Here is a 12,225-nt window from a genome sequence, read left to right on the forward strand (position 1 = left end):
AACAAGTGCCTCATTACATGAACTTTTCAAGTTAAGGGGTTGTTTAGTTTTTGAGTTGGGCTAAAAAAATCATAAAAAGTCAAAAAATCACAAAAAGTCAAAGATCACAAAAGGACAAAAAACATCTATCATTTCAAAATTAAAAAGTTAAAAAAGTCAATTAAGAATACCAAACTAACAAAAAAAATTTCAGGTTAAAAAAGTCAATTAAAAAATTTATTGCCAAACGAAGGCTAGTTGTGGATAAATGGCCAATTTGCATGACTGAGCCTCCGTTTGGGAAGTGGGTTGGCTTTTTGACTTTTTGACTTTTTTGGCTATTTTAGCCTGGGCTAAAAAGTTTGGTTTGGGAAGGGCTTTTTGGCTTTTTGGTTTTTTTGATTTTTTTTGTGAGAGAAGAGTGTAATGATTATGGGTTGGATGTGATGTTTTGTTTGTTATGGCTAAAATAGCCTGTTTTGTCTTTTGTGACTATTTTAGCCCCAACCCAACTTGCCAAACACCACCTCAGAAGTTTTGTTGATAACATAAAATAGGGCAAAGTTTGTCTCAAAATCTTAGGCCATTTTCTTTGATTCCTCCATCCCTACAAAGAATAAAAAGAATCAGCCAATCCAACCACACCCTTCTCACAATAAATAAATAATAAAAAAAAAAAAGTAAAAGGAAAATCTTAAAGACAGAAAGACGTGTTGTTTTCCCATTCAGCCACTATACAGAAATATCCATTAAAGCAATCCCATTCATTTTTTATTTTTTATTTTTTTAATTTTCCTGTTCAAATTTTCTTATAGTTCTAGAAAAGTAGCAAACATTATTCACCATGGTGGGGCTACCTAATTCAGCAGGGAATCATCCAGCAAGAGAGAGAGAGAGAGAGAGAGTAAAACAGCATCATAGAAACAAACCACACACTTTTCCCCTTCTCTCCTTTTGAGACATTCAACTATAATTTATTTATTTATTTATTTATTTTACTTTGAAAATTTGTATGAGTGCGTATAGTATAATTGTTTTTTACAATTTGGGGGTGTTTGCTTTGGAATGATTGGGTATGGGATTGAACTATTAATTCGGATGGATTAATAGTCAGTTGTTTGTTTTAAAAGTTTTGCTCCGGACTAATAATTTCTCCGAATTATTAGTCTCATATTTGTGGGACTGTGGTATCCCATGTGGGGTGGGATAGAAACTATGGGATAACTCATCCCATAAGATTAACTAATAGAATTACATTTTTACCGTATGGTATTTAATTATGTATTATATTTAGTAAAACTCAATAAAATTTAAATGTCTCGATTTAAAAATAAAATAATTTTATTAATTTTTTATTTATTTAATTTTTTATAGATATTTTAGTGATGTTTATTTTAAAATTTTGTTTATATTTTATTTAATTTCATTATTTAAATTTCACTAGATGTTTTATTTTATTTTATTATTTAATTATTATTATTATTATTTAAAATAAATTTATTTAAAATTTTAAGTAAAAAATAACATATATTTTTATTGATATTTAATTTATTTAATTTTTTAAAAATAAATTGATTTAATTGTGCAAAAAATAAAATAAAATAAATTTTTATTTAATCTAGCTAAAAATAATTAAAACATTAAAGCTATGTTTAATATTGTTATTACTTAGTAAATAATTGAAAAAGATAAAATAGTCATTTGAACATTTATCATTCTCCATAATATCCCAAACAAACATTAGATTCACTAAAAATAGTCTAATCCAGACATCTAATCTCATGACTAAACAAACACGGGATACAAATCCGGTCCAACCAAATATCCGGGAACAATGTATCTCAAGACTAATAGTCGGATGGATTACAATCTCTTCTTATCCAGTCCGTCCAAATAAACACACCTTTATGAGATATAAATAACTTAATATATAAATTGATAAAAATTAATTATTGAAAAGCAATGAAAGATGTCATAATTTTTGGTTTCAAATTGTCAATTTTGAGTTTGTAAGATACTGCACCAAATAGAAATAGACTTCTAAACATGAGATTTTTTGTCTTAAATTCCTCTATCCATAATACTCTCAACTATTGAATTATATTTCAATATCTTTGTGTTTTGATTTCTTTTTCATAATTTAATAATTATGAATGTTTTGAGAGACGGAAGAAGAAATTTGAGATAAAGATTCTTTCCACCACTGGCAAGTCAAAAAAACAAAAACGAAAAGAAGAAGAAGAAAAATGAAAAAAACTCGGAAGAAAAGAAAGTTGATGGAAATATGAGAAAGGAAAGAGACACAACTAATGGCATATATTCCCCCAACATAACCCCACTTATGTTTCCAGATATGGAGTGAGAATATGTATTTATTTATATTATTATTAAGCAAAAGATTAAACTTTCTTCTGTTCATGTCACGTGACAATTTTATATATACTAAAATTTAAAAAAAAAAAATTATTATACATATCGTATGCAAGTTTTGAACTCAAGATCTTAGATTTCATTAATAACATACTCATCACTTAAGTAACATACATATTATGATATTAAATTTTTTATTATTTATTTTTATTATTTGTTATCTAAATGATAGACGTATCGCGTGTGCCACATCCCAACAACTCCAAATTATAAAGAGAATCCAGATGCCAATATATTGAAGCAGAGCTGGAAGGATCAAAAGCACATATATTTATGATTTATCCATTGATATGCAAATCCATAGAACAGAAATGGGTCATCAACATATGCAAAACCAAGACACCAACTTGAATTTATCCAGTGATACAAAGCCAAGGCTAAAATGGACTCCGCAACTTCACCACCAATTCGTCGATGCAGTCACTCAGCTTGGAGGAGCAGACAGTAATGTTTACAAGCTCTATGATCACTCCATTTATTTATTATTTATTATTTTTGTCATTCAATATATGGCCCTTTTATATTCTAATGCCATTGATGTTTATGTATTGACAGATGCAACACCTAAAACCTTGATGAGGATGATGGGCATTCCTGAACTTACCTTGTACCACTTAAAAAGCCATTTACAGGCACTTCTTTGTTTCTTTCTTTCTTTCTTTCTGGTCTACCAATGAACTTAACAATCTTTGTTATCAAAGTATGTTGGTGTTCTTTGTTGCAGAAATATAGGCTGGGGAAAAGTCAACAATCAGAGACCTATCATGACAATAAGCAAGAAGGTGAGTATAATGGGAACCATGAAATCTTCTGTCTCCTATCTCAAAACACTCACAAACGTTAGATTATGAATCGAAAAATTTTTCAAGATCTAACGGTTGTAAGTAATTTGAGACACTCATAAACGTTAGATTATGAATCAAAAAGTTTCTCATGATCTAACGGTTGTAAATAATTTGAGACACTCACAAACGTTAGATTATGTTTCGAAAAGTTTCCCATAATCTAACGGTTGTAAGTAATTTTGAGATGAGGGACAGAGCAATTTGGGACAGAGGATCCTTGGCTATTATAAGGGATTAGATTACGAAATCATTAGGTCATGACAGTTGTGATGGGTACTGATTACAGATTTTTTTGCTGCAGACGACAAATTGAATCAGAGAAGAGATGATCATTTCAGTGGGGAAGTTGGTGATGCAACCCAGAATCAGAATAATGGGTAATAATAGTCACAATTTAGCTATGGTGTTCGGTGAATTATGATACAAATTGTAACAAGAAAAAGGCATCTACTGATTAAGGGTTTGTGTTTGACAGAAGTATGCCGATGGCTCGGGCTCTACAAATGCAAATGGATGTGCAGAGGAAACTTCATGAACAAATTGAGGTCAAACTCAATAGAATGTCTTAACTTTTTTTCCATTTCTTTTTGTTCCAATCAAGCAACAAATTTTTTTTTTTTTTTTTTTTCCCAGGTGCAAAGACATTTGCAGCTGCGAATTGAAGCTCAAGGAAAGTATTTACAGTCAGTACTAAAGAAAGCACAAGAAACACTATCTGGGTATGATTCTTCTTCAGTTGGAGTGGAACTTGCAAAAGCTGAATTATATCAGTTGGTTTCAATGGTTGACAATGGATGCCTGAGTTCTTCGTTATCGGTACAAAAAGATATTAGATGCTCGAGCTCAAAATATTCAGAAAAGAGTCCAATGGGAGGCACAGGATGTTCACTGGAAAGCTCCTTCACATCATCTGAGAGCTCGGGGCAAAAGGAAGAGAAGAAATCCAAGCATGAGAGTGGAGGAGATGCCAATTCAGTTGTACTGTCACTAACGGATATGAATCCAAGGCCGAAGGAAAAGGGTGTACCAAGCAATCAAATAAGCGGAAGGAAGAGAAGTGAGAGCACCATTTCTGATGGTGATTGGGCAGAACAACCATCTGGTAAACACTCACACAAAACTGGTGATCAATTGACTAGGTTTGGATTAATGGAGACCTTTGATCTGAACATCCAATATCTGACCGACTTTGATTCAGGTCCAAAAGCAATAGACTTGAACTGAGAAGGTAATAATTCAAATGACATTCAGTGCTTTGAGGCATTGATATCAGATGAGATTAAGTAATATATACAAATATAATGCATTGCTTATATTTGCTTATAAAAAATTATGTATATTGTTGTGTATGGATCCCAAGTCACTTCCCACAAGTAAATCCATATTGAAAGGTAATAATATACTTGTGTACTCTCCCCGAGACACACAAACTCACCCCAGTATTCCATTTCGGAATAGCCAAGTCTCTGGGAAATTATTCTTGAATCTGATATAGTTCATTGATTAAACAATATTGCAAGAAAAAATCAGTTAAAAACCCAACAAGAAACAAAGAATCATTAGCTAAAACATGTGCGTGGTGGGCATAATTACATAGCTGACTCAGAGAATAATTGCATAATCCACACATCTTAACAAATAATATGTTCCTCTGTAAAAGCCATTGCAACAGAAACAGCAGATACACGAACCATATGTGGTTATTCTTTGATATAGCATTTATAGTTGTAGGCTTTGAATATTGTCGGAAAATACGTACTTGGATGACTTCTGATGTAAAGTCTCAAGGAGGGAAGCTGTCAGCAGCAGAGCACCCAAGCACTGTTCAACGGATGGATACTAGGTGCTTCTAGTAGGAAAAATAAAATCTCTTTTTAAATCAGTGATTGATTTTCGACCAATGAAATTCATCAGTTGCACGATGATTCGTGTGCAAGGATTGTACTATGAAAGAAACAGAGGAAGAATGCTTGGAGGATCCACCCTAGTGATGGCTCTATGCTAGCTAATGAAGTTTATGGTGAGGGAAGTGGTGCTATCAAAGTCTAGGTAGTTTTCACACCATAATCGACCTAGAAGACTAGACACCAAAAGATGGCCTCCCCAAGACAGGACTCTGTTATCTTTTTCATGGTTACAATTAGGAACATCTGAAGTGTGTAGTGTTAGAATTTCATGCGTTGTGAATCCAATTGTTTTTTATTTGGAAAACCGAATTTGTTGTTTGGTTCGATAAGGTGCATATCACTTAGATTTCATGATGAAAAAAGAGTTAACAATATAAAAATAGCCTAGTCTACTCTCATACAAGGCGTTGCTCAACCCTATTAGTAAAATCTATGTATAGATAATACTATGATATCAATTATGCATATAGGTTTCATTCTTCAACCCCTGCATAAAATTAGATCTACTAAATCAGCAGTCCTAGACTGAGTGAAAAAATGTGAAAGTTCATTGGAAGAATTTGGAAGAAGAGAAATCTCAGCTGTATTCTGTGGCCATAAATCCAGGAAGTCTTCATAAATATGAGAATGTTCAGCCATAGTAAAGGCAAGAAAGCAAATGCACAGATACTTCTTGGCTGTACCAATTCTTGAAGCATAGCACCTTCTACGAAATGGCTACAAGGCTTTTTCAATAAATTCTAGCCATCCACAAATTATTCAATACTATCATAGAGTTCTAAACCATTTCTCTCATTCATCATCGAGCAACACTCCCTTCCCAAACTGAGACCAACCATTGTAGCATAAAAATTATTATTCAAAGTAAGACGAGACGACTCCACTCATGTTATTATTAGTGCTCCTATTAATTGATCCAGCTAAGAAGCAATGTGATATATACATCATGAATGGCATTTGGCAGTCCAGTGCTTCACGAGGAGGCATTAATTGAATCCTCCAAGCAGCAATCAAAACTTCCAAGTCCCAAGGGGCTGGAAATAGACTCAAACCAGCCCTTACCCAGGCCCGCCCGCCCTCACGGCCTTGGCCACAAACTCACCAAGCAGAGTCCTCCAAACTGCTGCTATTGCATTCTAAATGATTTCAAGATCGGGGTTGATGCACAAATCCAACCTTCAAGTCCCAATGCAACTGGGATAACCATTGAACCAAAGAAACCCATTGGAAGCCCTTCAGTGAAATTTGAATTACTAAGCAAACGGTTCGTTGGATGTGCAAAGTAAAAAACACTTCGTCAAGTAGTTGCAAGGTTTGATTCAATGACTCCTCTAGCTGACCCAACACGTCCAATGAAAAGGACTTGAGAACTTCTATCATGGCAATATTGCAACCGTTTCAGTAGTTCACAATGATTACATTAAAGGGCTAGTGGTTGAGGGGTTGACAAAGTAGTAATTAATTAGATGCTCAATGCTGCTGAGCCCCTATGAGTCACATACTCAGGTTTTATTTGTCAACTATATATTTTAATTAAAATGTTAAAAGAATTACTATAAATTATTAAAAAGTTAAAAGAATTACTATAAATTATCACATCATTTTTTTTTTTACTTTTCTATATATGCTTTTATAAAAAATTATTAAAATAATCTATTCTCAAGTCAAACCTCATTAGGCTCCTTATCACATAGTGAAAGGATATTTTAAAATAAAAAATCTAAAAACTCCTAAGGTAATAATTTGTGATTATGATTTAATTTTAAATAATAAATAATAATCCTAATTAAATAATCAACAACAAATCGATATAATGATTTAATATGAAAAAAATCACAATTGGACTCTTTCAATTGTGATAAAAAAAATCACGAATTAAAATCACAAAATAATCTACTAAGAAGACAAATAAAGAATTATACACTAGAACCCTTAATTACCTAGCGAATCGACAGCCGAATTGAACAGAACTCGATATGTCTATTTGTCACCATATTCACCTTAGAATTGTTTTACCTGATGTTAAATCCACAACGCCAATATCAAATCCAAAATGATAAGTCACTTCAAAATCTACCAAAATTTTAGACTCAAGTTTTTCAAAATCCACTAATGAATACCTATCTCTATTTGTGAAAAAATAAAAATAAAACCAACCCTTAATGTTTATCAATAGATAATTCATTGATCAATCAATCACCTTCTATGCATCAACGAAACTCATATATAAACACACTCAAATATGAAAAACTTTATTTCTTCTTTCTTTCTAAGAAATATGAACTGATTAAACCCTAAAAATAACAAACATCGCACTTTATACTAAAAAGAGCCGGAAAGACTGCTCAAGTGCTCACTTTACCGCTCGAGCAATGCGACTAAAGACGTTGCTCACATATATGTCAATCACTTCAGCAACATCTACCACTTGAATAATAAAACATGTCTTTTAAAAATTCAAAATGTAAACATAGATGGTGGATAAACAAACTTCACCTAGGGATGGCAATTTAAACCCGGCCTGACGGGGACCCGCTCTCTAATCCCCGATAGGAGCGATTTTTTCCGGAAAAATATCCCCAATGGGCCGAGAATGATATTCAAAATTAAATCGCCGATCAATTTCGGGTCGTGGACGGGGATAGCTTTTACGGCCCCGTTCCCGGCCCCGTATCTCCCCCGAAGTAAAATTACGTTTGTATGCTCTCTATACATATGTGTGCCTCAATTAGTTGGGATCAATGTATGGATTCATTCACGTACACAAACACACATCGCCTCTGTCTCTCTCTCTTTGCTCTTTCTCATCGCCGCTCGCTCGCTCGCTCTCCCTCACCATCGCCTTACTCACCACCGCCGTCGCTCGTCCCTCTTCCCTCTACTCTCTCTCACTCTCTCTCTTATATCTCACCGATTTCAGTCCCTCACTCACAACGTTCTGATCGCCATTTTGCGATGAGAGAAAGCTTCGATCTTCACAGATCTGCACAGCGTCGATCTTCCTCCACCGCTCTCCTGCGTATCTCTACTCTACCGATCTCCTTCTCAGCTCAGATCTGTGATATCTGATTTTTTTTTTCTGTTATTTTTTTTTTTTGAGATCTATGATGATGATCCGTTTCTTTTTTTATCTGCTTTTTTTATGATGATCTGTTTTTTTATGATGATCTATGTTTCTTTTTTGATCTGTTGGTGATATTGTTGAAGATCTGTGTGTGTTATGATCTGTTGGTGTTGAAGATCTGTTGGTGTTGTGTTGGTGTTATGATCTGTTGATGTTGTGATCTTTTTATTTTATTTTATTTTTTATTTTTTTATTTTTCTGGAGCTAATTTCTTTTGAAGATTCGTTGGTGATGTTGTATTTGAGCTCAAGTGGATTGTTGATGGCCAGGGATTTTCGGGCTCGGAAAAACCCAATCCCCGTTAGGGGGCGGAGGTGGGGGCGGTAATGGATTCCCTGTCGGGGATCGAGGCCGGAGACGAGGAAAGTTTTGCGATCGGAGATCGAGAACGGGGAGGGTGATCTCCGGCCCCACCCCGTCCCGTTGTCATTCCTATTCACCGTTCAAGCACACTAAGGCTCCGTTTGGGAAGATAGGTTGTGGGGCTTTTTGACTATTTAGCCATAAAAGACAAAATAAGTTATTTTAGCCACAACAAACAAAACATCACATCCAACCCATAATCATTACATTCTTCTCTCACAAAAAAAAAGTCAAAAAAACCAAAAAATCAAAAAATTCTTCCCAAATCAAACTTTTTAATCAAGGCTAAAATAACCAAAAAAATCAAAAAATCAAAAAGCCAACACACTTCCCAAACCAACCCTAAAAAACCAACCCTAAAAATCGCTCAACCAGTTAATCAACTTTAACAATGAAGTGACAAACAAAAACAAAAAGGATAAAGCTTGGGAGCTCGCATGAGCTCCCCCCGAATCCCCCGAAAAGGAAAACAGAGGGTGAAGGCGAGAGAGAGAGAGGGGGAGAAAGAAAGAAGAGAGAAGAGAGGAGAGAGGGAAACAGAAAGAGAGAGAGAGAGAGAGAGAGAGGGAGAGAAGCTCAGCCGTCGCAGTAACTCGACCGATCGTCGCAGCAGCTTAGCCTCCGCCTCGCCTCCGCCCCTGGTTTATGTCCCCTCCTGTCCAGTTCTCCCTTCCCTTCTTCTTTTTCTTCGTTTCTGATTCACAAAAAAAAAAAAAAAAAAAAAAAAAAAAAAAAGTCGCTTTTGCCTTTAGGAGGAATCAAAAGGCCCATTTTCGAGCGACGTAATATTACTCAAACAAAAAATCGCTCAAGCAACTAATCAATTTTAACAATGAAGTGACCAACAAAAAATAAACATTCAAATCAAGATGCACAAATTCCCAAACTTCTCTGCACAAATAAAACTCAGGCCTCATTTGGAAATCTTCGTTTTTTAGTTAAAAAATTATTAAATTAGTCAAAAAATCAATAACTTATACAAAAAAATCAAAAATTCTCTTTTCACTCTATTTTTTACACATCTTTTTATAAAAAACCAAAAAATCATTCAAAACATACTAATTTTTTTTTAACTCATATTTTAACCAAATAATAAAAAAATTACTAAATTAACATGTTCCAAATAATCAAACAATTACTAAATTAACATATTCCCAAACGAAACCTCAAGTTAAATTCACATTTAAATTCCCATAACTCATACATAAAACAAATATATATATATATATATATATATTTGTCCAACGAGATTTTCCATCACAAAAACTAACATAAAAGAAAAGTTGAAAATCCACGGCAAACTCTAACCCTCAACTTGAAGAATTTGCATCAGTGACTTGAAATTAAACCCACATTTCAAAACTTCGAGTGATCTCCAAATCCAAAATTTCCTTTAATAATGAGGTAATACGGCTTTGGAATCATCATGAGAAATGTATAATTTATTCATAACCTCAGGAAAACTTAAAACAAACAAACAAAAAAAAAAATAGAAAAGAAAAGAGTCTTCCTCTATGTACATATTATTCCAAAATAAAATCAAATCTGACAAGAAGGGGTCTAACCCTCCATTTGATGATCAGATCCAGGAGGACTTGATGATGAGTCATTAGAATCACTAGTAGGTGTCTGATTTGATTCCCCATTCCTACCTCTGTTGAAAGAAAAATTCACCCAAATCTCTCTCCTCCTCCTTTCTCTCTCATCACCACCACTCTCACCATCACCAACACTCTTGTTGATCACCTCTTCGTGATCCACAGGCATCTTAAACCTACAAACAGGGCAAGACCCATGAATCCCCAACCACTTCTCTATACACCCCCCATGAAATCTATGTTTACAGGGCATTTCTTTGACCACCTCACCAACCTCCCAGTCCTCCAAGCAAATCACACACTCACCTCCTTCATCTTCCCCACTGATTTCCACACTGGGCATGGCTTCAATGGATGCTTTGGAGGCTGGTGGTTGACCACCGTTGCTCAGTAGGTCTCGAAGCAGAGAATCCAATCTCGAAGAACTACCCTCGATCACCACCATCCCCTGTGTCAAAGGGTTGATGAAGATGATCCTGCCACGTGACTCGCGCGTGGTTGGTGTGTCTGGTGATTCTTGATCTGGGTCTGATGATGAGTCAAGTCTTGTGCTTGTGAGGCCTAAGATTATGGGCAAGAACAGAGACAGATCTCTGTTTCTTGAACTTATTAAACGTTCTAGCAAAGATGGTTCATTCAGCTCTGTTGCAGAGGCCATGGAGAGATGGGAATTCTAGAGATAGATAGAGAGAGAGAGAGAGAGAAGTGGGGTTGAATTTAGAGAGAGAAAGTGTGTGCCAGCTAACAAGAAGTACCGTAACAATATTGGGTTTCGCAAGGTGGGACTGGACTTGGAATATAATGGAAGAGAGAGAGAAGGGGGCTCCACAGGGCAGGTTGTGGAAGGATCTAGAAATCTGTTGGGCGAGATATTTATTCAGTAATTTTGGTGGTGTTTGACAAGCGGGTTGGGGTTAAAATAGCCACAAAAGATAAAACAGGTTATTTTAGTCACAACAAACAAAACATGACATTCAATCCATAATCATTACACTCTTTTCTCACAAAAAAAAAGGTAAAAAGTCAAAAAGCCAAAAAGCCCTTCCCAAACCAAGCTTTTTAACCCAGGCTAAAATAGCCAAAAAAGCCAAAAAGCCAAAAAGCCAACCCACTTCCCAAACGGAGGCTTTAGTATTTTGGAAATATCAGAAATCGTATTAAATAATAATTAATTATAAAATACAAACACGTGATATTTTAAGAATATTTAAGTGTCATTTAGTAACATTTATATTTTCAATTTTTTTGTTTATATTTACAAAATTTAAAAAACTCAAATAAAAATTTGTTTGGTAAATTTTTGATTTATAAATCAATGGTCTCAGTTTATAAATTTGGCCAAAAAATGTAAACTAAAAAAATGTGTTTCCATTTTGAGTTTTGAGTTTTTTTTTTTTTTTTATTACCATTCAACACTAGCCACCACCCGCCACCATTTTTCACCACCGTCTTTCGCCACCACCACCCACCCCCCATCACCACCACCTGCCACCGCCACTTACCACCTACCTGCCACCACCACTCACCACCCGCCACCACCACCACCACCACCCGCCACCGCCACCGCCACCGCCACCACCACCCACCACCACCCACCTATCATCCAACCGCCACCCCCCACCACCCCCCACTACCATCCACCGTCCGCCACCACCATCCACCACCCGCCACCACCAGCCACCTACCACCCACCCACTCGCCACCCACCACCACCCATCACCACCCACTCGCTACCACCCACCACTCGCCACCGTCACCCACCCACACACCACCTACCTACCACCACTCGTCATCCGCCACCCACTTGCCACCACCACCACCCACCAGCGTCACCACCCACCACCGTCCTGCCACCACCACCTACCACCACCCATCATCCGCCACCCACCAGCCACCACCGCCACCACCACCACCACCACCACCCACTCGCTACCACCCGCCACCGTCACCCACCTACTCACCACCACCATCCACCCGTC

General features: G+C 36.0%; 2 protein-coding genes across 5 annotated transcripts; one reads left to right on the forward strand and one right to left on the reverse strand.

Moving 5' to 3' along the window:
* The first annotated feature begins 2,599 nt into the window (after positions 1 to 2,599).
* On the forward strand, positions 2,600 to 4,701 carry LOC114323303 (myb family transcription factor PHL8). Of its 4 annotated transcripts, none has more exons than XM_082894394.1 (6): positions 2,600 to 2,853; positions 2,965 to 3,041; positions 3,134 to 3,191; positions 3,556 to 3,631; positions 3,730 to 3,799; positions 3,888 to 4,701. In XM_082894394.1, the coding sequence occupies exons 1-6, from the start codon at positions 2,700 to 2,702 to the stop codon at positions 4,476 to 4,478; spliced, it is 1,026 nt and encodes a 341-aa protein (XP_082750520.1). In that variant the 5' UTR covers positions 2,600 to 2,699; the 3' UTR covers positions 4,479 to 4,701. The 4 variants fall into 4 exon arrangements, with proteins under 4 accessions (XP_082750520.1, XP_082750518.1, XP_082750519.1 ...); XM_082894392.1 differs by having other exon boundaries at positions 2,605 to 2,853; positions 3,541 to 3,631; positions 3,733 to 3,799; XM_082894393.1 differs by having other exon boundaries at positions 2,606 to 2,853; positions 3,733 to 3,799.
* Positions 4,702 to 10,072: 5,371 nt separating this feature from the next.
* Positions 10,073 to 11,017, reverse strand: LOC114323254 (E3 ubiquitin-protein ligase MPSR1). Its single transcript, XM_028270801.2, has one exon. The coding sequence runs from the start codon at positions 10,902 to 10,904 to the stop codon at positions 10,209 to 10,211; it is 696 nt and encodes a 231-aa protein (XP_028126602.2). The 5' UTR covers positions 10,905 to 11,017; the 3' UTR covers positions 10,073 to 10,208.
* Between the last annotated feature and the right edge of the window lie 1,208 nt (positions 11,018 to 12,225).

Source organism: Camellia sinensis, chromosome 11, assembly GCF_055761805.1.
Source record: "Camellia sinensis isolate YWXY chromosome 11, ASM5576180v1, whole genome shotgun sequence".
Lineage (NCBI taxonomy): Eukaryota > Viridiplantae > Streptophyta > Magnoliopsida > Ericales > Theaceae > Camellia > Camellia sinensis.

Coding starts and splice junctions, on each gene's coding strand:
- LOC114323303 (XM_082894391.1), top strand. CDS start 2,700: ATGCAAATCCATAGAACAGAAATGGGTCATCAACATATGCAAAACCAA. Junction 3,042..3,133: donor ACTTAAAAAGCCATTTACAG/GCACTTCTTTGT, acceptor TCTTTGTTGCAG/AAATATAGGCTGGGGAAAAG. Junction 3,192..3,540: donor TCATGACAATAAGCAAGAAG/GTGAGTATAATG, acceptor TACTGATTACAG/ATTTTTTTGCTGCAGACGAC.
- LOC114323254 (XM_028270801.2), bottom strand. CDS start 10,904: ATGGCCTCTGCAACAGAGCTGAATGAACCATCTTTGCTAGAACGTTTA.